Below are 25,730 nucleotides of genomic sequence, written 5' to 3'. Positions count from 1 at the left end.
ACTTCCTCCTTCAACTGTTATTCATATGGTGTAACCGACGAATCTTTTTTCCACAGAAAATAGGGACTTTAAGCAGTCAGGACGGCAACGCCACGGAAGACGTCGATTAAAAAACGAGTTTCTACTTTTAGTTAGAATTTCGAAAATGGCTGCATGTGTTTACTGTTTCATAGGGCGCCAAACCTCAAACTCAACATAACGCATAAAAGTAACGCATAAAATTGAGGAGATGAATGTTGATTTGCGCTACCTTGACCTTTCTAGCTTATATTTGTATTTCAACTGATTAGCTTTCTCTTTGACCTGTTCAAAACTCCCTTGTGTCACTGGCCCAGTTAAAACCTTTAACATGATTATCACTACTATTATTTATGATTTATTTTTATTTGCTCATTTATTTATTTATTTTATTGTTGCGTGTGTGCGTGTGCGTGTGTGTGTGTGCGTGTGTGTGTGTGTGTGTGTGTGTGTGTGTGTGTGTGTATGTGTGAGAGCCTATACAGTGTCTGTTTAGGTAGCCCACCTAGAATAGCTTTGCTAACTGCGGCCTACAAAAGCCTTTATTTCTTTAATTTAAAAAAAGTAATAAAGTCAATGTTGTTGTTGTTGTAAGTAGCGTTGAGTTCCAAATGTAAATTAAAATAATTTCCCGCCGCGGTTTCGATTCGCAGACGACGCAAATTTTGGTGATTTCACGTTGTTGTTTTGCAAAGGACGGCCATGAAATGTACAAAGTTTTAAAACGCACGTACTGGGCTATTGTTCTGCCAATTAAATCTATTGTTTTTCCCTGTTCTTGTTACCGAAGCCGTCGTGGTTTGCTTAAAGTCGCTAATGACTATTCTAATTTATGAAACTGACATGTAAATTAAACCGTAAGGAACTCTGCTCCGTCGCCAACTCTGTTCACCTTCATTTTAGATGGGAGTTAATGACAATTAGCTCTCTCCTTAAAGTGAACCTAAACCCAAAAATATTTTTTCACTTAACGAAATAAGCGTATTTTTTGGAGTATTTCTGTGCAAAATTTTTTTATTTGCTCAAATCTTCAATTTTCTGTGCCCAGTCAAAATACGGAAAATCGGCCGCCATCTTGCCCCACGACCGAGTTTAAAGAGGAATGGCTCCAGTGGGTAATGTGACGTCAAATCGAGAACACGAAAGTCTGCATTTCACACATTTTCATTTGTTTGGGAAGGTTGTAGCCGATATTGTCCGAAAATATGCCGACTAAGTGTGTTGTAAAAGGATGTAGCAACGTGCGAAATTTGCAAGAGGGTATCGCGCTTCATACATTCTTCATACAACACACCTAGTCGGCATATTTCGGACAATATCGACGACAACTTTCCCAAACAAGTGAAAATGTGTGAAATGCAGACTTTTGTGTTCTCGATTTGACGTCACATTATCCACTAGAGCCATTCCTCTTTAAACTTGGTCGTGGGGCAAGATGGCGGCCGATTTTCCGTATTTTGACTAGGCACAGAAAATTAAAGATTTGAGCAAATTAAAAAATTTTTGCACAGAAATACTCCAAAAAATAAGCTTATTCCGTTAAGCGAAAACAAATTTTTGGATTTAAGTGCACTTTAAGGTTTTTGTTGAGTCCTTACAGTTAGGTCGTGTTTTTATGTTTATTCTTAAGTTCTCTTCTACCAACGCTTTAATCCACTCGAACCGACAAAACACGATTTAACGCAATAGGCGTTCAGTCTCCACCTAGGCGAGCTTCGAATTTTAAGAGCTGAATATACATACTGACTAAACTATGATATCTATTGTTCTTTTGCAACGAAAGGAAATCACATACTAGTTCGACTACAAAATTAGTTATACTCAATCTATTCCTTCATGAATTACTAAACGGAAGATGAAGTTGTAACCTGCTTTTGTTTATGTTTTACAACGATGGTAGCGTTTCCTATGTTCTTTCTTGTGTCATTTTAAATCATTTTGATCTGCTCAGAACTTCTTCTTTGTCTTGATCTGTGGTTTTGTTATGATAGAAAAGACTGCATGTTCAAAAAAATCCTGATACATTCGCAGTCTATGCATGTAAAAAGCTTCTGTGTTCTAGGAAACTAAAACTTGTGAGTTGATAACATGACTTTGGGTTTTCTTCCCATACTCACCATCTACGGCTTCTTCTAATAAGAACACGGAGAAGAAAACGAGAATCCAAAAGTGTAGTTTTTGTCCTGAAGTCATGTTCTTGGTTCCTTTATCGACTACAATTCTCTCTGACTCAATGTTCGTTTCCTCATCACGAGCCACAGGTAAACGGAAGTTCAAATATTCGAAAAGGCTGGTTGCTATGGAGTGACGTCATAAACCGGATGAGTTTCCATCATCGCCTTGACAGGCTATTTCGATAATTGCTCGCAGTAATCTGAGTAGTTGCTTGAATTTGTACAATCTCTGTTCCTGCTGGGTACAATGAAGCCTTTTTTTTATTAGGGGCTGGATCGGCCTATTGACATTTGGGGATTGGATTTCATATTAATTTGCGTAAGCAAACGTGCGAACGTGCGAAATTTGCAAGAGGGTATCGCGCTTCATACATTCCTCATACAACACACCTAGTCGGCATATATCATTTTAAGGCCGCATTTACGCTAAAGACAATTTCCTGCAAGTGTGCAGATTATCCTGACACTGATGAATATTTTTGGAAACAGGTTTAGCAAAAAAGGAATTCGCACGTCTGGGATGCACGTGCAAAGATACAGGTCCGTAGGTCAAGCAGTCACGTTAATCCGAGTTGCTATTGATAAGTGTAGCTCCTGTGTAGTCAGTATAAACCTTAAAGACATTATAGAGTCATTATAAAGACATTATAGAGTCCAACATCAAACGAAGGAATGTGAAGGTCAGACACAAGTCACTTCCCTGGATCAATACCGAAATCAGAAAGGCTATGAATCAAAGGTATAAGTGTTTAAAAGCTGCTCAAGGTAAACCTCATGATAATCCCCAGTGGGATATCTATAGAACTAAAAGAAATGCTGTTAGAAGTATGCTCAGGAAAGCCGAGGCCTTTTACTGGATTGGGCTATTTAAAGAATCTTCTTCACCTAAAGATTTCTGGAAAATATCAAATCGTATACTTGGTAAGAGCAAAAGTGATAAAATTTGTCCCCTAAAAGATTCTAATAACACTATTATCTCAGATGATAGGCAGAAAGCAAATTTGATTAATAACTATTTTATTGACATTGCACATGATCTTACTAAGAACTTGGATCCAGTACATTTAGATACTACTTGTTATATTAATAGAATTACTCCCACTATAGAGAATTTTTCTTTGAATTGGGATATAGTTAGAGATGTTTTAAAGTCTATTAATCCAAACAAAGCAGTAGGCCCTGATAATATTTTTCCTAAAGATCTTAAATTGACACAGGACTCTGCTATTCAGGGTCTGCTAGAGGTGTTCAAAAAAGCATGGACTGTTGTAAGTTCCCCCAACAATCATCACGAGCCACAGGTAAACGGAAGTTCAAATATTCGAAAAGGCTGGTTGCTATGGAGTGACGTCATAAACCGGATAAGTTTCCATCATCGCCTTGACAGCCTTTTTCGATAATTGCTCGCAGTAATCTGAGTAGTTGGTTGAATTTGTACAATCTCTGTTCCTGCTGGGTACAATGAAGCCTTTTGTTTATTAGGGGCTGGATCGGCCTATTGACATTTGGAGATTGGATTTCATATTAATATGCGTAAGCAAAAGCGGGAATGTTTAGTTTCCCGCGGTCGAGTGCAGTTATGGATCCCTTGAAACTTCGAAGGGTTGAATTGCTTCATTCTCCTCCAGATGAGTCAAGGGAATGGTTTATCTTAAATTTCAAGAAATGTGGCATAAGAGTCAGCAAGTTTTTTGAAGTAGCCTGTTGGTGGCACATTTTCCAAGCGTTTTGTACGGTCCAGCTTTAAAAAATGGCGGAAGCTTGGATGACCGATATGTTCAGAACAACAAAGTGGCCATCGCCTCTCTATTTGGAGTTGTTTCTACCATCTTCCGGCAGAAATTCGAAGAAGGAGAAGTGGTGAGATATCTTTGGTTGATCGATAAAATAAATTCTTGATCCTGGATCAAGAAAAGCTTGGCAAACGTTACTTAGCATTTTCAAGCTAAGACGAACCGGGGTAAGTCATAATGTTTATATTTTTATTAAGATTGGAAAAAGTGAGTTTGCTGTCTTATGTTTTGTTGTGAATGCTGGTTTCACGGTGTATCAGAACTCATCTCTGCTTGGCAGGAAAATCACATAATTGGCTGAGTTTGATTTTATGCTGAGCCTCTAAGTCTTCTAGCTATGATCACTTTTTATGGCTACTTTAGGAGAAATTTCGGGTTTGTTTCCTTGATAGGGTCTTGACAGTATTATAATTTATTTCATTTCTATTTTTCTACGATAAAAGATTTAAACCGCCAGAGGGATGCCATTGAGAAAACTGGAATAGTAGTTAATGGAAGATGCTTTAAAGTTAAATTTCCAGGTTATTTGTGTGTGCCAATCTTGACTCTATATTTTTTTTATCTTATTATTTTTTATTTTTGCAATGTTTTTATGTTACATGTCTAGCTACGTGATAGTAATTATTGAATCCATTTTATGCTTGGCAGTGTTAGAAAATATCTGGGAAAGTATAACATTTGAGATCTTTGGTGTAGCTATTTTAACTTCAACTTCTTGTTATCTTCTTGTCTTTTTTCATGACAGTTACTCTTGATTACAAAACACTGATAATGCTGCTCAAGCAAAGAGCTGGTGATGCCAAAAAATATATCAATGAACTTTGCAAGCAAGGATTGGACACAGAGTGCTGTGTATTCTGCAAAGTTATTAAGGTAGGTTATACCTGCAATGCTAAATGACATGCATCATAGTGGAATTATACAATAACACAAAACATATTCAGCCTACTGGTATTTGTTATGCAATTTATTTATAATCAATTAGTGAGAGCTTTCTTGGCTTTCTTGACTTTACAGAAAGGCAGACGAAAGGTGTCCATAAAAGTGAACATATTTTATCTGTGGTGAACAGTGATTATATATCTACCATTAGTAGTGAACATTATATGACTTTAGCTCAGTTAATTCATTATTAAGTGATACATGCAATTTATTTGTAGGAATGTGCCTCTCCTGATGTTCCTTTTGGGGAAGCCTTTGCTGAGTGTTTCCTAAAGAGCAAAGCAAATATTGGGGGGTAGGTACAACTCTGCATTTCTGCATTGACATGCATAAAAAGTTCCAGCTTGCAGTATGGTATTTCACTTTCTATTAGAATACATGTCTTTAAATCTCACTTGGGATACTTAGTTTGATGGACAGTTGGCATACTGCCGGCCGACAGTTGGCCGACAGACTTTTAGGGGAGCTGTTCTTCACTTTTACCCAGTTACCAGCAAAAATATGGTAAGCTTGGATTATAAAGGTGGAAACTTTATTCACTGTTTTTTTTCTGTCTGTTTCAGATGGAAGGGGTTAAGAGATGACTTGCTCTTTCTCCTTGAAGAGGAGCCATGTGATGTTAATTTATGTGCTCTGCCTGCAGTGTATGACATTTTAATTTTTAAATTCTGTGCACCCATTGAAGTAAGGCATAGTCAACATTGTATCATTTAAAAAAATCTATTTTCTTGAAGTCTTATCCTGTAACAATATTATTTTGTTTAGTGTTGCCTGGTCACTTCTGAGATATATATTTATTTGTCATATTTCTGAGATTTATTTGGCATTCGGCGTAATGCCTGAGAGCTTCTGGGATATAACAAACTTAGTTTTTCATTCACTGTTAATAGAGGGAAATTATGTCTTTCCTTTCTGGTTCACCCAGGCTGAAGTCCTTCATTCAGAGTAATGCCTGAGCAATTCTGGGATATATAACATACCTAGCTTTTCATTCATGGTCAATATAGGGAAGTGTGATCTATCCTTTCTGGTTCACACAGGCTGAAGTCCAGGCATTCAGAGTAATACCAGAGCACTTCTGGGATTTATAACATACTTAGCTTTTCATTCATGGTCAATATTGGGAAGTGTTGTCTATCCTTTCTGGTTCACCCAGGCTGAAGTCCTTGCATTCAGTGTAATGCCTGAGCGCTTCTGGGATATATAACATACATAGCTTTTCATTCATGGTCAATATAGGGAAGTGTTGTCTATCCTTTCTGGTTCACCCAGGCTGAAGTCCTGGCATTCAGTGTAATGCCTGAGCGCTTCTGGGATATATAACATACTTAGCTTTTCATTCATGGTCAATATAGGGAAGTGTTGTCTATCCTTTCTGGTTCACCCAGGCTGAAGTCCTGGCATTCAGTGTAATGCCTGAGCGCTTCTGGGATATACAACATACTTAGCTTTTCATTCATGGTCAATATAGGGAAGTGTTGTCTATCCTTTCTGGTTCACCCTGGCTGAAGTCCTGGCATTCAGTGTAATGCCTGAGCGCTTCTGGGATATACAACATACTTAGCTTTTCATTCATGGTCAATATAGGGAAGTGTTGTCTATCCTTTCTGGTTCCCCCAGGCTGAAGTCCTGCCATTCAGAGTAATGCCTGAGCACTTCTGGGATATATAACATACTGAACTTTTTATTCATGATCAATATAGGGAAGTGTTGTCTATCCTTTCTGGTTTACCCAGGCTGAAGTCCTGGCATTCAGAAAAATGCCTGAGTGCTTCTGGGATATACAACATACTTAGCTTTTCATTCATGGTCAATATAGGGAAGTGTTGTGTATCCTTTCTGGTCCACCCAGGCTGAAGTCCTGGCATTCAGTGTGATGCCTGAGTGCTTCTGGGATATATAACTTACATAGCTTTTCATTTATGGTCAATATAGGGAAGTGTTGTGTATCCTTTCTGGTCCACCCAGGCTAAAGTCCTGGCATTCAGTTTAATGCCTGAGTGCTTCTGGGATATACAACATACTTAGCTTTTCATTCATGGTCAATATAGGGAAGTGTTGTGTATCCTTTCTGGTCCACCCAGGCTGAAGTCCTGGCATTCAGTGTAGTGCCTGAGCGCTTCTGGGATATATAACTTACATAGCTTTTCATTCATGGTCAATATAGGGAAGTGTTGTCTATCCTTTCTGGTTCACCCAGGCTGAAGTCCTGGTATTCAGTGTAATGCCTGAGCACTTCTGGGATATACAACATACTGAGCTTGTTATTCATGGTCAATATAGGGAAGTGTTGTCTATCCTTTCTGGTCCACCCAGGCTGAAGTCCTGGCATTCAGAGTTAAATGCCTGAGCGCTTCTGGGATATATAACATACTTAGGTTTTCATTCATTGTCAATATAGGGAAGTGTTGTCTATCCTTTCTGGTCCACCCAGGCTGAAGTCCTGGCATTCAGTGTAATGCCTGAGTGCTTCTGGGATATACAACATACATAGCTTTTCATTCATGGTCAATATAGGGAAGTGTTGTGTATCCTTTCTGGTCCACCGAGGCTGAAGTCCTGGCATTCAGTGTAATGCCTGAGCGCTTCTGGGATATATAACTTACATAGCTTTTCATTCATGGTCAATATAGTGAAGTGTTGTCTATCCTTTCTGGTTCACCCAGGCTGAAGTCCTGGCATTGACTGTAATGCCTGAGCACTTCTGGGATATATAACAAAGTTTCACATAGCTTTTCATTCATGGTCAATATAGGGAAGTGTTGTCTATCCTTTCTGGTTCACCCAGGCTGAAGTCCTGGCATTCAGAGTAATGCCTGAGCGCTTCTGGGATATATAACATACTTAGCTTTTCATTCATTGTCAATATAGGGAAGTGTTGTCTATCCTTTCTGGTCCACCCATATTGAAGTCCTGGCATTCAGTGTAATGCCTGAGCGCTTCTGGGATATACAACATACTTAGCTTTTCATTCATGGTCAATATAGGGAAGTGTTGTGTATCCTTTCTGGTTCACCCAGGCTGAAGTCCTGGCATTCAGTGTAATGCCTGAGCGCTTCTGGGATATACAACATACTTTAAGTTTTTTCATTCATGGTCAATACGGGGAAGTGTTGTTTATCTTTTCTGGTTCACCCAGGCTGAATGGAAGGTCTGCTATTTACAGTAATCCCTTAGTGCTTCTGGGATACCTAACATTCTTATTTTCTTTGACATTCACAGGTTAATCAAGGGAAGTGTTGTCTATCGGCCTTACTGGTTCACCCAGGCTGAAGTCCTGGCATTCAGTTTAATGCCTGAGCGCCTCTGAGATATTTGACTTACTTAGCTTTTCATTCATGGCTAATATAGGGAAGTATTGTCTATCCTTTCTGGTTCACCCAGGCTGAATTCCTGGCATTCAGTGTAATGCCTGAGCGCTTCCGGGATATACAACATACTTTAAGTTTTTCATTCATGGTCAATACGGGGAAGTGTTGTTTATCTTTTCTGGTTCACCCAGGCGGAACGGAAGTTCTGCTATTCACAGTAATCCCTTCGTGCTTCTGGGATAGTCCTAACATTCTTATTTTCTTTGACATTCACAGGTTAATCTAGGGAAGTGTTGTCTATCGGCCTTACTGGTTCACCCAGGCTGAAGTCCTGGCATTCAGTTTAATGCCTGAGCGCCTCTGAGATATTTGACTTACTTAGCTTTTTATTGATGGTTAATATAGGGAAGTATTGTCTATCCTCTGGCATTCAGAGTAATGCCTGAGGTTTTCTGGCATATATAATGTGAAGAAATTCTTGTGACGCAAACTTTTCTGTTATTTGAGCTCTTCACCTATATCTACAGCAGAGCGACAGGAATAAATAGTCGTTTGAGACAAAAATTTGAAAAACAGCTTCATTTACTGTTAAAAGTCGCCCTGCAAACCGCGACGGGAAGAGAACATCAAAACAAAAAATGCTGCCAAAAAAACTCAATAAATAACACAAGGCAAAACACTGCTGGAACATTTTTTTGCGAAGCTGGATCGTGAAATCTCTGATGCGACGTTTTTGTAGGGCGTAAACACACGACGACGATTGATTTCCTGACAAACTGGGTAATATGAGATAATATAAAGTATGAAACAACACGAAGTAACGCGCACAGCCTCAAGTGATCGATATACCGTATTTCCTTGAATAAGTGCCCACCCCTTGGCCATTCAAACTTGTAACTCTGAATAAGCGCGACACCGGAACCCTTTCTTTTTCAGCTTTCATAACATTTTAAACTTTTACTACCTTAGATGAATATGTTGGGAGAGATTCTTGCTTTAAGAGTTATATTACGCCGATGTATTATCTTTCCTTTTTATATGGCTGGCTTCGCAAGCGGTGCAAGATGCAGCGAATTCTGTGAGCTGATTGGCTATTAACCCTTGCTTATTTTTCGTTTTCTGCGGTGGCCAGCGTTGCAGCCATTTTGTCTTTGTGTAACCTGCAGGCAAGCTCTCGCTTGGCTCTTATCGCTTGGCTCAGGTTTGAGTTTTCCTGCTTGGTCAATAACGCATTACTGGATCTACCGCGCTCTATGTTAATTTCCAAACCACTCTAGCGCACAGCGCTTGACTCAGTACTTAAAGTTGGTTTTTCGGAAAAAGTCAACGTCCCACCCCTCTCAAGAAGCTTTTAGAATATAAAAATTCAAGGACTTTCTAAGGATTGGTTAAATTCATTGGGGGACTTACCCTGAAATTAACAGACTTGCAAGACAGTACGAACCCTGTTAAAGTTCAAGGGAGTTTAAACTTGTTCGTAACGTGTCATTAAACGAAAGTTGGTCTTTGTCTGTTTAAAAGCTTTGTCAACTTGTTCAACATCTATCTTGATTTGAAAACAATTATTATTACCCCCGGTCTCTGTTTATTCACGATTTTAATCATCGTTGCGGAGGAGGTAGCGCAAAGAGATTTTCAACACCAGTGCGTTAATCACATCGTACCTATAATGTCTGTAATCTCTAGCAATTATCTAGAGGATTCCGGCACCAATATAGGTCATATGAAGGCCAGTGACAAAGAATCTTATGTGTACTGCATGAATATCGTTTAAAAAAACTGGAACAGTGTGTAAACTATAAATGCGACATAAAATATCAGTGAGAAAAAGCCGCCATGTATTGTGGACTCTGCGTTAAACAGCAAAAGAAATTATAGGTTGTAATACGCCGAGTTTATTCCCAATAACTGGTAACCGGATGCTCAAAAATTACAGCACCAAGCTGTCACAGATTCCGAACACAGCGGAAAAAAAGTCGTCGGTTCTGGAATTTACTTTGTTTCCGATCCGAAAACAAAAATGTGGTAAAATTGATTAAAAAACAAAACACTCAGGCCGCCAGTTAAATGTCGTAGTAAATAAGCGTCGCAGCCTATGTCAGTATTAATGAAGTTAACTAAATCCGCAAGCATTGACTGAGAAATGTTTCTTCGACGTGACTGTAACTGCCGCAACACACTCCGGGCGAGCGCTTTGTCTTGTCACTATTTTTAAGCGCCGGCCATGTACACTTTTTTCGGATACGGCTTCTTTAATTACCTTTTCACGCCATAGGATGATGACATGATTGTGTAAAAGTTGACGCCTCTATCAGATTAGGAGCGAAATAAGATCAAAAATTTTACCCAAGCAAGCCACTGGTATCCAGCAGAGAATGCGGACTAAAAGTACGGATTCTCTGCTGGATACCTAGACTTTTTTTGGTTGCTAACGGCGTGAGGCTCGTTATGGAAGGAGTCATTAGTTACACCTGTTTTTAAGAAAGGGAACAGGCTGGATCCTAACAATTACCGTCCTATATCCTCGCTTAGTACACCAGGAAAGCTTCTTGAGAAGGTAGTGTGTAATTCACTTGATGATCATTTGTTATCCAATGGCATTCTTACAGATAGACAATGGGGATTTAGGACGGGCTATTCAACGGAGAGCCTCCTCCTTCATCTCACTGAGTCCAGGGGGGGGGGGGTGCCCTGGATAGGGGTCATAGGGTTGGAGTCTTATTCATTGATTTCCGCAAAGTATTTGATTGTGTCAACCACAGTATTCTTACTGAGAAACTCAAGGCTGTTGGCTTGGCGGGTGATATGTGGAAATGGATCAATGACTATCTCTCCAACCGTGTGCAAGGGACTAGTGTAAATGGGTCTAGATCTGATAGAGTCCCCATTAGAGCTGGGGTCCCTCAGGGATCCTTACTGGGACCAAGACTGTTTGCATCTTATGTTAATGACCTCTCTGAATCTATTACCAGTGGAGAAGTCTATATGTATGCTGACGATACCACAATATATGTAATAGGGAATACTGTTGATGACATAACAACACGGTTACAGGCGGTTTTGGACCAGGTTAATTCCTGGTGTCTTAGTAACAGACTGATTCTACATGAAGGTAAATCCGAGGCAATGGTCTTAAGTACTGCCCCATTCATAGGTCCTTTGAAACAGCTGAAGTGGGTGTGGACACCATTCGGTATGTGTCCTCCACCAATTGCCTTGGGGTTACAATTGATGATAAACTCTCTTGGTCTCAGCATGTTGCATTGGCTGGATCTGCATTTAATGCCAAAGTTAAAATGTTGAGACGTATAAATTTCCTATGTACATCTATCTTGGAGACTTTTTACTATAGGATAGTTATACCAAGTGTTCTATATGGAATTGTAATTTGGGGGTCTGGACCCAAGTTTAAAGATCTAGAAATGATTCACATCAGGGCTGCCAGGCTGATTCATAAGATACCTAATAGTTTTGAGGATAATGATGTACTTTCTAAGGTTGGCTGGATGCCTTTAGAGTATTTTTATAAGCTACGTATCTTAGCTATTACATATAATGCCTATTATAATTTAGGGTTGCGGGAAATTAATTGTTTGGTGACCAAGAACTCCAACAGCTATGACCTAAGGAAATCCCTGAATGTTGTACTTAATAGGCCCAAAACCGAACTGGGTCGTAGGTCCTTTGCTCATAGATCTGCAGTAGCATGGAATGCACTTCCCGATAATTTTAAAGATTCCCCAAATTTATCTATTTTTAAATATAACTTAAAACAATCCAAGCAAACTGTCATGAATATTAATTTTGAAAAGGGATGTAATGTTATACAAAACATGAAACCAAACTTTCACTATTACTAACATTTTATGGTCTACTTAATTTATTCAACTTATAAATTCTACCATATCTGTATTTTATCATAATAGACTATTTAGTTTAGGCAGGTCCACATCAGCTGTAAAGTTGCGCGAATTTTAACCTGCGTTATCAAATAAAGTTATGTATGTATGTATGTATGTATGTATGTATGTATGTAAAGATTGACTGAGTAAAACTATTCCACTGACGCAAACCCGAGCCCTTAAAGTAAACATTCAGAATGAAGGTTGCAATCATCTGTTATGAAATATAGGCACACCTCCTTGAGCTTGTCTCTTTTTAAAGTGATTGAGTGGGATTATAGGAGCGCCAGATGTCTGGCTTTTTCGAGCGGGTTGGATAAGTTGATTTGTGTTTTTGTGAAAGAGAGGTATTTATAGGAGTGTACATCGGTATACCTCAAATAACCGAAAGTACAAAGTCTTGACAAGGGTTAAAAATATGCCGACGTTGTGTTTAATATATGCATTGTGGTTTGCGTCGGTCACAGAAGGTTGTCGTTTGATTGTCGTTTGCGAAAAAAACGTTCTCCACAAAAACTTCATTTGCACAACAATGAATCTCGAAACTTTTTGAGAAGGATAAACCATAGATCATCACAATCAAACTTCATACACACACAACCTACTTATTCCAATAAAATGAACAATGAAACATTTCCGGTGCTTCAGTTCTCTCAGGTAGACTTGTATTAGCTTATAACATTGTCAGTGATCTCCTAATGTATTCTAAAAATTTCGCCAAAACCAAATTTGTTTGCCGTCCGTTATCAGTTGGCAATAACCGCGCGTGCAATAATTTAATCTTCTCAGGAGGAGTTTAACAGACAGGTTGTCAGTATCTCCATATTTTACCCTACGAATGAAAACGACGGCGGTATTCAAACTACATGAGAGATTTTATCCCGAAATGCAAATGAAACCAGGTTTACCCACAATCGCAGGAGATCACAGTAAGCTTTTCATTTAGTTGGCATTTCTATTTGAGAATAAAGTGATTAAACTACCTTCTTTATTACTGAAATGACTAATGAATCAGATATATCTTTCTAAGGGTTTTCACACTCAGAATTGTTTGTTGTAAGGAAATCTAACTTGTTATGTACGTTGAACAACACACCTGACTCCTTCGTGCAGATCGCAGTTAACATACTTAAGGTTATGAAACCGAGGTACGTTTGATATATAGGGCACTGATTTCAGATTCCTCCATTTTAACGGACAATCGGTATACACTAACCGAGACATAAACATTGGAGAGAAAGCGGATTCTCTCCTCCCAAAAGGAGCAGGGTAAAATTGTGATAAACAGTATCTATTTTGATCGATTTTTTCCTGAGGCGTAATCGTTGTCTCGGCACTTGTTTCGTTTTCAGTCAGTTGTTGGTTCTGATATTTTCCCAGCTTCCTTGCCTTCTTTTTTTCCCGCGCACGGCGGTTCTGAAACCAAATCTTGATGCGGTTTCCTGGAAGTTTTAACTTACTAGAAAGTTGTGAAACTTTGGCGACAGTAACGTAATGGGTGTCCTCATAGCTTTTCTCCAATTCCAGTAGCTGTTCTGAAGAGAATGGCACCCTGGGGCTCCCACTTACTTTCCGCTTGTTGATTGTTTTACGATTTTTCGACCCTACAAGAGAAAAAGTCTGCTAAGGTCTTACTTCTTCATTTGACCTGTAACTCTTCACAATCAATAGATATGGAACAGCTGTCTGAGTTGTCCCACGAGGTGTGAAAACAGGGGTCGCCTGGTGATATTTTGGCAAAATCGAACCCTTTTTTCAATTCCTCCAACTTACGAACTCGCGGGTATTTTTCTGCAGTCTTAAAGGCTGCTTTTATCAAGTCTTGCCTTTTTTTGTTGTTGCCGTCATTCCAAAATCTTAATTCATTTTTCCTTGCATTCTCTGATTTGGTGCAATTCAGTACAAACCTTCAACTTTATCACAGCCATGAGAATGTTGACCTTTGAGAATACACACGAAAACACAGATTTCATATCACTTACTTGGAATTTTAGGCGGACAATATCTAGTGTATGCCAGCCATGGAAGATCACTGGTCAAAGATCTCTCAGGCGAAGAGGATCCTTGTTGAAGAGCTATTACTGTATCATCATTATTATCCGGTCTGGTTAATAGAGAACTTTCCGAAGAATTTTCTTCCTTGAGAATGTTTTCAATGGAGAAACTCAGATTTGCTTTCGCTGGGACAAGGGACATGGTAAAATTTTACACGATAATTTGTGAGAAAGGCTAGAGATGAGAAATATTGTTTACCACGCATGGCATTATTGGAATAAACGACCTTTTGTTGAGCAGTTTCAAAAGCCCAAAGAATGTAATTTACTTAATGTATATTTACACTTTGTACAACTTTTTGACAAGCTTTCATTACCAGCAGATCAGTGTGTGGACTTAGCCGTAATGTACTTATAATCCGTTTCCCTGCTCTTTGGTCACGTAAATTTGATTGCTTTTAATCTCAGCTGTAGTTTAGTAATCTGCGGCGTGTTCCACCGCTGATGGGGGAGTACTTTTCATAAAACAAGATTACTCCTAGTTAATGTTATGGCTTTAAAACAGTGTCGTGTTTACCATGTCGGCCCGTACAAAGTTACGGTGTTGCTTTCAAGGCCAATGTAAGAAGACATATCCATTAAAGTGAATCTAACAAGGAGCCGCGGAGTAAACAAGAGTGATGGACACTCAGAAAGATCTTGGCATACGTAAAAGTTGCCGACGTAAAATGATACACGCAATTGAACTTTTCCATTGGGGTTATTGTTCCTCGGTATTGCCGATAATCCTTCAATAAAGGAATAAATTTGACAAGTTTGGGTTTTGGAAATGAATTTGTCGTCACTCTTTTTGCTGAAATTGCTTCCAAGAATGTCTACTCAAGTCATTCAATGCAGCCATGTTCGCAATGAGATGACAGTGCCCGTTTGGCCTTCAAGCCTTCCTCACGTACTCAGTGTATTCGGCCCCACCTAGCTCTAAAGCTCTACCAATATTTTCTGGCTATTACATTAGATACTTGAAGCAAGATCATCTTGTGTCTAGCTCTCCAGGATGTACGCTGACGCTTAGAAATGTTACTGCTGACTCCTGACTGAATTCTGGATTTTGACTTTGCAAAATGTTACCCATTCGTTAAGCTCTGTTTTCGTTTCTCGTTGAAGCACTGTAAGAAGTGTTCTCTCCAAAAGATATCTTGATGACACTGTTACCAGAAACAATCAAGATAGGAAAGTAAGTTCCCCCATTTCAAAAGGAATTCTTCTCAAGTTACTGAACACATGTGCCACTCTGGAAATACTGATATCCAATGCCCCCCACCCACCCACCCCCCCCCCTCATTTTCCTGTAGAGACGATTGAATTTTACTTGGGATGTTCCACCCTGAGGGACAAACCATTAGTTTCTTACTTTCATCCTCCGATGATCTCTGAAAATTTCATGAGTAGAATAATCTTAGGAAAAGCTATGTATCTATTAGCTTGATACTGTCTTCCAAAGGAATCCCCTTTAGATTTCATACTCTCTTTCACAATGATCTCCCTGAGATTCTGATAAACCCTACCACAACGACCCTTTAAGATTCTGATACGATCCTCTACTGAAAAATCTCTAAGGATTTTGAAGCTTCCTTCCACGAGGATCCACTCACGGTTTTGAAAATTGCTGTCGTTTGATGAAAATTTTTGTCAGAATATGTCACCGATCTTCCCTATGAAGTGTTCAATCGGCGGTCGACATTTTCAGAATGAAAACCTGATGCTTCTCAATATTGTTGACCTGCTGCTTTACTTTCCTGTCTCCCTTCTCTTGAAGAGTGGTCCGGCTCTAACTCATGGGGAAGATCTGTGACACATTTACTAAAATTTTTCTTCAGACGACAGCAATATACAGTGTAGCATCAACAAGAGTGAGAAAATACGCTTCAAGTGCAACGAGCAACCAGTACACGTCAACAGCCCAGAGTGCGTTGCGCACGATTCAAGATGGAGGCCGCGGGAAATTCGAAGTGGCTCTAAGAACCTTCTTTGGAAAGCGATAAAAAGTCAGATTACTTGGTAAGGTAATATTTTATGCCAGATCAATTTAGAAGTACATTTGGAACATTTTGAGCGCTATTTGTTAAAAAAGAGTGGAGGTTCCCTTAAATGACAATGTCATCCTCTTGAAACTACATCCATAACACAATAAGATGAAACTGACTAAAATCGATCACGCCTGAGTCTCTCTCGTTTTCCCGCGACTTTGGCAGTGTCCATGTTCTTACTTTGACTTCTCAATGTGATAGTTTCCTTTCATCTGATTGGCTGTTTTAAATACTTTAGTTTTGGCTTTATGACACCCAGTGAAATGTGCGCTAAAATTATTACTTGCGTTTGTTATATAGGTAAAAGCTAATGCCGCGAACAATAATATGCTCACGCGATCTGGTCTGTGGAAGCTGTATCCTCTGCTGACAGGAGCCAATTCTGTCTTTAGATTTTCCCCTTGCGTGATGACACTAGAGGTACCGGATCTTTCATTCCTTTGCCTTGTTTCACGGTCATCCTCTAAAGACAATAAATCGTTATGGGTCTAAACGTTGACTTATAGAACAGAGAATTTTTCATTTACACTGGAACCTAAATAATCTAAGGGCGGAACATGTTTAAGTACATTTTTATAATGCTCTTAGTTATGTAATGATATATGATCTTGTCTTTGGAGAAATTTTGGTCTCAGACAATTGTTGAAAAATACCCACAGTTCTAATGGTGGAGGAGTTCGCACTCCCTAAATTCCCCCCCCCCCTCCCCCACAGAATCCGCCACTCAATATCCTCTTAGCTGGACTCCTTGGGTGCGTTGGTATCAATAACAATAATATCTCAGTCGTCATTCATTGGTTACCTTTCATACCTTTGCTGATACCAGGTGTTGGTGTCGGCGGAGACCTGGGGAAAGGGAAAGCTGTGTTTCCTTCGGGGGGACAGTAATAACCGCTTGGACATGGCTCTGGTAAGAAAATGAAATCGTTAATAAGGCTCATCAATAAGGTCTGTCTAGGTTTCTGTCAAGGTCCTAACCTCCCGGTTAGCTCAATGGATAGAGCGCTGGAGTGTTGTGCGGGAGGTCGAGGGTTCGAGCCCCGGCCGAACCAACACTCAGGGTCTTAAAATAATTGAGAATAATTTGCTGCCTTTCTATAACATCAAGAAATGATTAGATATTCTAGTCTTCTCGGATAGGGACGAATAAATGGAGGTTCCGTCTCCTGCAGGGTTGGGGTAGGAGACGTTAATTTCCCACACACGAGATTACTGTGTGATGCATGTCCTCTCCTGGGGTGGGATGGGTGGGTTTATTGGGCCCGCAGTAATTGGCGCAAGCTGTTACCGTGTCCCTGCCGGTTGGCGAAGCTATTAAATTAAATTAAATTGAATTAAAAATTAGAATTTGACGCTTCAGGGAAACTCAGATTTCTTCGTTCTCCAAAATTCGTAACAAAACGAGTAACAACCTTCCTAAAAGAAGCAGCTTTTCTCTAAAAGTCAAGTAATTTCATCTCCACCAATGTAAAGTATATTTGAAGATGTATAACCAAACGCATTTAGAGATCTCAAAAGGTAACCTAAGCGTTCGAAAACTGTCCCTGAATGTGTTTGACAAATCTGTCATTAATTAGCCGTTAGTCTCATAGCTCTTTTTTACGTCTTTTGGAGATTTGTTTGTCGTTTATCCATTTTTGACTTGAAAAATTATTTTTTTCCTTGCTATGATTAGAGAAGTGGCTGTGTGAGACACAAAGGTTGCTACTAAATTGTCTAATTTTTTTTACTTTTGAAGTCAATTTTCCCACGAAATGTTTTCGATTCCATGCATCTTTACGTTATGACAAACCTGTTTTAAGGAAAAGATCTTTTGTTGCCTTTATACCATTTTTATATCCAGAGCATGTGTACCGTCCCTCGTCATTCTCAGTCACGTTTATTATTTTCAAGGTAAACAGCTTTCTAGATTTGCAAATGGTGGTATCCCTTATCATTTTGTGACGATCACCATGTGAAAACCTTGTGCCATTCAACAGCCACAAATGAGCGTCAACATGCAGTAATTTACACTTGAGTTCAACAGTTCCATTCAGGTAAGCTGTTTGGCGGTTGTCAGCAATCTTAAAGTATTCCACATTAGGTTTGTTTTTAGGAGCTGCGTGGGATTAAGTAAAAATGGTTTAGTCACCAAACATTACAATAAATGGTTTAGACACTTAACATGACAGTAAATTACGGTGGCTCTCAAGGGCCATCCACCTACAAACATTTTCATGACTTTATCGCGCGATAAGTTTTGCTGAGTCCATTCATTCAAAAAAATTTGCAATCAACATTATCGTGCGATAGATAAACTTATCGCGCGATAGAACAACTTATCGCGCGATAGAACTACTTATCGCGCGATAGAACAACTCATCGCGCGATAGAGTGTTCTATCGCGCGATACAACAACCTATCGCGCGATACAACAACTTATCGCGCGATACATATATCTTATTAACCAAGCGCGAGGGCCGTACTGGGAGAAAATCGGCCCGAGGTCTTGACAGTACGGACCGAGCGCAGCGAGGTCCGTACAAAAAAGACCGAGGGCCGATGTTCTTCCAGTACGGTCCCGAGCAAGCTTGGTTAATAAGAGATTTATTGTACCACTGAAGTTCAAAGGGACACAAGTGTGGTATCATTCGGGACTATTCGGGACAGTGCCCGGTCCAATACTTAGAGAATATTGGACCGGCAATAGAGCATTTTGATTGGTTGATTTTAGTTATTGGTCCTCTGACTGCCCGAGTCGTGCAATAAAACAACTTATCGCGCGATACAACAACTTATCGCGCGATACTACAACTTATCGCGCAATAGAACAACTTATCGCGCGATACAACAACTTATCGCGCGATACAACAACTTATCGCGCGATACAACAACTTATCGCGCGATAGAACTACTTATCGCGCGATAGAACAACTTATCGCGCGATAGAACAACTTATCGCGCGATAGAACAACTTATCGCGCGATAAAGTGTTCTATCGCGTGATAGAGTGTTCTATCGCGCGATAGAACAACTTATCGCGCGATAGATCAACTTATCCCGCGATAGATAATATTATCGCGCGATAATTTAAATTACTAGCTCCCATAGCCCCACGACTATTAGCCCGTGGTCACATCTATAGCAAGATGGCGGACCAAGTTTCGAAGGTGAGTAATTGTCCACGAAATAAAGACTTTTATTTGTAGATTTTTGAAAGAGACGGTAATCTTTGGATTAAATTAAAGTACATTTCTATGCTATCTTAGTAAGTGGGTTTAAAGATATGAGAGGGACTTTATTGCTCTATATTTGAAAGATTGTTTATGAATATAAGGTGTAGGCATACGTTTTTAAACTATATAAGGTGTATAAGGTGAAAGATTGTTTATGAATATAAGGCGTAGAAAGCATAGAAATATAATTTAATTTAACCCAAAGATTACCGTCTCTTGCTCAAAAATCAAGAGCAAAAGTCTTTATTTCTTGGACAATTACTCACGTTCGAAACCTTGTCCACCATCTTGCTATGGATGTGACCACGTGCTAATGGTCGTGGGGCCATGGGAGCGAGTAATAAAATTATCGCGCGATAATATTATCTATCGCGCGATAAGTTGTTCTATCGCGCAATAGGTTGTTCTATCGCACGATAAGTTGTTCTATCTCGAGATAAGTTGTTCTATCGCGCGATACAGTGTTCTATCGCGCGATAAGTTGTTCTATTACGCGATAAGTTGTTCTATCGCGCGATAAGTTGTTCTATCGCGCGATAAGTTTATCTATCGCGCGATAATGTTGATTGCAAATTTTTTGAATGAATGGGCTTAGCAAAACTTATCGCGCGATAAAGTCATGAAAATGTTTGTAGGTGGATGGCCCTTGAGAGCCACCGTAGTAAATGGAGTGAATGGCACCGAATACTATAGTTTATGGTCTAGACACAAAATATTACCACGTGCCCTAACTTCTTTATCACTACTGTATGAGGTCGAAAATGACAGGAAGATTTATCAGCCATTTTGGACTTTGGACAGAAGAGAACCGCGTGTAAGTATCTTTCGGAGTGGACGTGTGTGTCAATTTACCTTCCTCGGTCTCACAGAAGAGGTAAGAATATCCAGAGGTCTAATGAAGGGGAGGAGTCGGCCCTCCCTGGACCCTCCCCCTGGATCCGCTTCTGATCTGTTCCTGTCCGCTATTTATTTTGATAGGGATCAGTTATTAACTATACTCAGGGAGGGGAGGGAGAGGATATTTTTTGGGAGGGATCACGAGGTTTGAGGGGGAACGGAGGGGAAATCAGTCGTCGCCATCGTGGTATATGGGGGAGGGGCGGAGTTGTACCAAAAATTGATCTCCAATAAGGGGGTGAGGGATAATGAGGATACAGTGGGGGTAACAAGGTAATTTGGTAACATTAACCAAGTTGAAATTGTAAATTGGCCACCGCAAAGAGTTAAAAAGCTGACGTTTCGAGCGTTAGCCCTTCGTCAGAGCGAATGATGAAAGGCTAACCCTCGAAACGTCAGCTTTTTAACTCTTTGCGGTGGCCAATTTACAATTTCAACTTAAGTCTTTTAATGAGCCGCGGATTTCGCTAAACAGAGGTAAGAAAAACAGTATCAAACACAATACCCTTGATATGAAGATAGCATGTCTTATTGACAGTTCCAAACTTGTTAGTGGCTGCACATGTGTATTTTCCTTCATCGCGTGAGCTGGCGTATCTAATTTTCAGCGTTTGACCACAGGACCGTTTGTCAATCGTCACGAAGCTTTTCTTTAGCTCGCTGAGAGATATTCCATTATGAAACCACGTGATATTAGCAAAGGTGCCGGAGATAACCTCACATTCAATTTGCACATGCGCATCTAAGTGTACGCTTTGCCATGGTCTCAGACAAGTCTATATAGAAAAAGAAAATTATATATATGAAACGTTGACACCTACAAAAACATGAAGCATAGACCCTGAGACCGAACAGTTTTTGGGTAGTGTCCGTCTATCTACATAATCAGTAATTGACTTCCCTCTTTTCTTTCAGTCAAACCTTTCTAATGGTAATGGCTTTCCGGCTTTCTCTGAACTCGAGCGTCTTGCTTTTTTTGTTTGTTTGTTTGTTTTTTCATTTTTTTGACCGACCGACCCTCTTACACACAAGGGAAGGCTATAGGTAAGGAAATGTTCTGTGGGGGTTCCCTTCACCAGAGACATCATTAGACCACTTCTCCACCGCGCGAGTCACTGCGGAAACCACGTTGATTTAGCACTGTAGTATCGAGATTTTTTCGTTGTAGCTTTCGTTGGCCTTTGATTGGACAATCAGGTTACTTCAAGTTTCTGAGAAACCACGCAATTGAAATCACGATGTTTATTAAGTTCATTGACATTGACACCAAAGAATTGTATTGCATTAAAAGTGGCAACTAAACTTGCTTAATTCCCAAGGATTTTTTGCAGTGGTCGAAAAATGCTAAACAAAAACGTAAGATCTAACTGTAAATTGTGGAAAATGAGCGCGTGTGAACAGTGTTGAGGTTCAAAGTCGGTCATGAAGCACGGACCTCGCTGCGCGCGGTTCGTACGTTATGATCTCGAGCCAAATACTGAGTCAATACGTACATAAACTTTCACTTCTAATCAGATCAAGATCAGGCCTATTTAATTATTTCTGCTAAACAATTACGTGCCACTAGAGACGCCATTGTGAAATTCTTTTGAGATGTTGGTCATCTTTCGTGGTGTCACGGCAAGAGCTAAAAAAAATCATATCTTTGAATCTATTCAAACGGTAAAATGCCCAACTTCGAAATAACATCTTCTCTGTATTTACATGATGCACCGATGACACAATATGAGATATTTCTATAAGGAAAAGGTTCGTTATCTCAGGCACCATCCTGTTTATTGTTTGCTATAGTTCTCCAAAACAAGGAATAAGAAGCACCAAGAAATATGGGGTCAGAATTGGATCAAGATCGGAATTCTAATGTTACCCTTACTCGCTAATTCCTCTCGACAGCCTATGTGGCTTCGCCTCCTTGTCACAAAAATGGCGGGTTTTCTGTGAGGTTTTCTATTCTCGAACCACATAAATTTTGATGATTTCATGATGTTGTACTTCCGAGGACGGTTGGAAAATGCACAGAGTTTGAAAACGCACGTGCTGAGCTGTTGTTCTGCCCATGGGATCTTTGGTTTTGCCATCGCCGTCGGAGTTAACTTGAGGTCCCTATTTCATATCACATTATCGATGATTTTAATGAAATGTGACTAGTTTTGGATTTAATTAAAGAAAAATCTAAACGACTGTTTTGGCGTTTCTGGTTTGGTTTTTTTATAATTGAGTTGATCATGAAACTTACCTCCTCTTTGATTGATATCATGTTTTATACCAAAGGGTCCACAGGTAAACTGTGGATATGCTGAAAAGAAAGCAAACAAAGAAGACATTCAAGTTGTGTCGATAAGTCTTAAAAAAGTAATTTGGATATATCAACAAAGTTGAAATGGTAAATTGGCCACCGTAACGATTACAAAAGCTGACGTTTCGAGCGTTAGCCCTTCGTCGGAGCGAATAGAACGCTCGAAACGTCAGCTTTTGTAATTGTTACGGTAGCCAATTTACCATTTCAACTTTGTTGATATATCCAAATTATTTCGTTACCCCCACCGACGCAGCCCCAAACAGTTTCTTTCGAAACTATCAGCACTTATAAAAGTAAGGCACGAATATTTTTTCGCCCCCAACTTTTCTCCTTCGCCAACTCTGGTCACCTTGAAAAATATTGGCATTCATTTTAGATCTGTTTATCAACAATTCGTTTGACAGTCAGCTCTCTCCAATAGGTTTTTATTAAATCCTTACAGTTAAGTAGTGTTTCTTTTACGTTAGCAATCTATTATTCTTAAGTTGCCCTCTACTAACGCTTCAATGGCTCGAACCGCAATATCAGTGACGCATGGTTTAACACAATTTGCTTTCCGAGTCTTGTCTAAGCGAGCTCCGAATTTTAACAGTCCATACCGACTAAACTATGATTTTTCTAGTTCTGTTGCAAACAAAGGAAATCACATTCTAGATCGACTACATAATCAATTATGTACAATGAATATATGAAGTTCATATATTTATGTATCTGATTTATCAACACGGGTTTATTAGGAATCAACTTAACGGCCTGCTCCCAGTTGGCTTGTTACCTCAATTGGTAGAGTGCTGCACTAGTATCGCAGAGGTCAGTGGTTCGAATCCCGTACAGGCCTGATTTTTTTCAGGTCTGATTTTCACTACTGCATAAATAGCGCTTTCTATTGCGAGGATCGTGCATCATACGTATAATCAATTATATTCAATCCGTTCCTTCAGTGAGTTGCCAAACAGAAGAACGTCGTTAATGAGGTCGTAAGCTGCGTTTGCTTACGTTTTACAACGATGGTAGCTTTTCTTAAGTTCTTTCTTGCGTCATTTAAAATCAGTTTGACCTACTCAGACCGTCTTGTGTGGTTTTGTTACGGTAGTAAAGACTGCGCTTAAAAAAGGTCCTTCAGTGTTCGAGAATCTGATATACTTATGAGTTGATGACATGAGTAAGATTTATTTTCCCATACTCACCATCTATGGGTTCTTTTAACGAGAAAACGAGAATCCAAAACAGCAGTTTATGTCCTGAAGTCATGTTCTTGGTTCTTTCATCGACTAAACGTCTCCAGTCTAAGTAATTAACTGATCGTTTTACTGATCGAAGCAGCGTCTTACGGAAATGCGTTTCTGAGAAAAGCAGGAGGTTTTGAAATAAGTTTGCAATCCAATAGCGTTGAAGCAGTATATCTAGCCGTCAATCAACAGTAATCCGATAGAATAATCAATAAATTAAAGATGAGAAGCCATGCAAGGAAAATTCACTAAGATAAACATGGGCATGCTACGCGTGCAAGAGTTGTTTTTTTCGGATGAGTGGGTTGAGATGGGACATTTGTAGTACCAAAATTTATTAATTTCGTAAGAGAAAAATAGCATGAACTTTTAAAGTTTCCGACAAAAATACGGTTCGAGAGAGTAAAACAGACTCTTCCAATTTCTATGAAATAAACTCAGACACAGGTATTTTATGGTCTGTTGTCAGAAATAAACTGTTGACAGAATTAAAGTGCAGTTGTGCCACACTTACTGTGGTCTCCTTCCCAGCAGTTGTTTGGTCTCGTCACGCAACGCGCTCTCTCCGCCATCCTCATGGCGTGACGAGACCAAACAGCGAATGCGAATGAGACTTCTCTAGCTTGCGTGTGAGCCCTCATTACTGCACGTGCGTTTTTAATTTTGCGGTGGGAAGCAAATCACAACTCCATTTTATCTCTAGGAGACCTTAACCAAAGATGTCTCGCGGTCTCCATTTCTGAAATAAGTGAAAATACATTGAGCAAAGAGAAAAGAATCATATTCCAAAGGCTTTCACATACATACATACATACATACATACATACATACATACATACATACATACATACATACATACATATATACATATGTTAATTGACCACTCCCCATAAGGGCTTTTCAAGGCCAACACCCACCCATCGCACCCAGGGGAGGACATCCACCACACAGTGATCTGTGCGTGGGAAATTAACGTCTCCTACCCCTAACCCTGTAGGAGACGGGACTTACGGCTCATTCGTCCTTATCCGAGAAGACTAGAATATCTATCCATTTCTTGATTATAGAAAGGTTGCAAATTCTCCTCACTTATTTTAAGACCGTGAGTATTGGTCCGGCCGGGGCTCGAACCCTCGATCTCCCGCACAACACTTACCGGCGCTCTAACCAAGAGACCATTTTACAGTTGTGTACTTAGTTTCCAAGCCTTTGATTTGAAGTGAGGCTGAGGGTGACATTGTTGTGATAGAGACCAGTATCTAGTTAGCATGATAACCAAGAAATTTGCATTTCAAAAGCAGCAACATCTGTATCATAACAAGGTTACCTTTAGCCTCACTCCTGTTCAAAGGCTTGGCCACCAAGCCCACAACTGTGAAAAGGACTATTGAGCTAACCGGGAGGCGGTCACCTGAGCATTACAACGGGAGGGGAAGGAGGGAGGGGGGGGTGTTGCCTATCTGGACATCTGGACTTTGCACCCAGCGTGTGGAATGCGTGATAAAATTTAAAATGCAGGTTGTTTTCAAGGAAATGACGCGTGACGGGGTGAAGCACAAAGCTTATTGATTAGTAGAAAATGTCAAAGCATGTGAAAGTTGCATGGGAAATTTACTAACAATAACATTTAGTTTCACATGAAATTTTTCTTAGTGGGTTGTGATTATGTCGTAACAATTGGGCTGTTTATTGGAAAAAGACAACGGTATCGATCAGATATATGTTATGCAAATGCTTTGCGCAAATTTTGCCAGAGTCAGCAAAACTAGCCCTTCCGAAACAAACGCTTCAGTAATAACTTCGTGTTAGGCCTTTTCCTGACGGTGTGTGCGTTGTAAGTGAAGGAGCAGTACACAAGACACGCTTTAA

The 25,730-nt window shown here is 39.8% G+C and overlaps 3 protein-coding genes across 5 annotated transcripts in view; 1 reads left to right on the top strand and 2 right to left on the bottom strand.

Moving 5' to 3' along the window:
* LOC148716998 (hemicentin-1-like) overlaps window positions 1–25,730 on the bottom strand; it is a 54,935-nt gene that overhangs the window by 5,517 nt on the left and 23,688 nt on the right. The window contains exon 8 of the mRNA XM_088744990.1: window positions 22,570–22,629. Coding sequence (XP_088601116.1) covers window positions 22,570–22,629 — 60 coding nt within the window. The remainder of the gene's footprint in view (window positions 1–22,569; window positions 22,630–25,730) is intronic.
* On the top strand, window positions 3,503–8,915 carry LOC148717000 (uncharacterized). 3 transcript variants are annotated; one of them, XM_088745451.1, is made up of 5 exons: window positions 3,503–4,052; window positions 4,731–4,858; window positions 5,146–5,222; window positions 5,491–5,611; window positions 8,150–8,915. In XM_088745451.1, exons 2-5 carry the CDS (start codon window positions 4,757–4,759, stop codon window positions 8,198–8,200), a joined length of 351 nt encoding a protein of 116 aa, XP_088601577.1. In that variant the 5' UTR covers window positions 3,503–4,052; window positions 4,731–4,756; the 3' UTR covers window positions 8,201–8,915. The 3 variants fall into 3 exon arrangements, with proteins under 3 accessions (XP_088601577.1, XP_088601576.1, XP_088601575.1); XM_088745450.1 differs by having other exon boundaries at window positions 3,521–4,152; window positions 8,515–8,915; XM_088745449.1 differs by having other exon boundaries at window positions 3,530–4,152.
* LOC148716999 (uncharacterized) lies at window positions 13,101–14,478 on the bottom strand. Its single transcript, XM_088744338.1, has 2 exons — window positions 14,123–14,478; window positions 13,101–13,744 (listed from the first exon to the last, which is right to left on the bottom strand). The coding sequence occupies exons 1-2, from the start codon at window positions 14,334–14,336 to the stop codon at window positions 13,215–13,217; spliced, it is 744 nt and encodes a 247-aa protein (XP_088600464.1). The 5' UTR covers window positions 14,337–14,478; the 3' UTR covers window positions 13,101–13,214.

Source organism: Stylophora pistillata, chromosome 14, assembly GCF_964205215.1.
Source record: "Stylophora pistillata chromosome 14, jaStyPist1.2, whole genome shotgun sequence".
Lineage (NCBI taxonomy): Eukaryota > Metazoa > Cnidaria > Anthozoa > Scleractinia > Pocilloporidae > Stylophora > Stylophora pistillata.
The sequence above is the reverse complement of the archived record's forward strand: the minus strand, read 5'-3'. Positions and strand labels throughout refer to the sequence as shown.

Coding starts and splice junctions, on each gene's coding strand:
- LOC148716999 (XM_088744338.1), bottom strand. CDS start 14,336: ATGTCCCTTGTCCCAGCGAAAGCAAATCTGAGTTTCTCCATTGAAAAC. Junction 13,745..14,122: donor TTGTCCGCCTAAAATTCCAA/GTAAGTGATATG, acceptor TTTCTCTTGTAG/GGTCGAAAAATCGTAAAACA.
- LOC148717000 (XM_088745451.1), top strand. CDS start 4,757: ATGCTGCTCAAGCAAAGAGCTGGTGATGCCAAAAAATATATCAATGAA. Junction 4,859..5,145: donor TATTCTGCAAAGTTATTAAG/GTAGGTTATACC, acceptor ATTTATTTGTAG/GAATGTGCCTCTCCTGATGT. Junction 5,223..5,490: donor AGCAAAGCAAATATTGGGGG/GTAGGTACAACT, acceptor TGTCTGTTTCAG/ATGGAAGGGGTTAAGAGATG.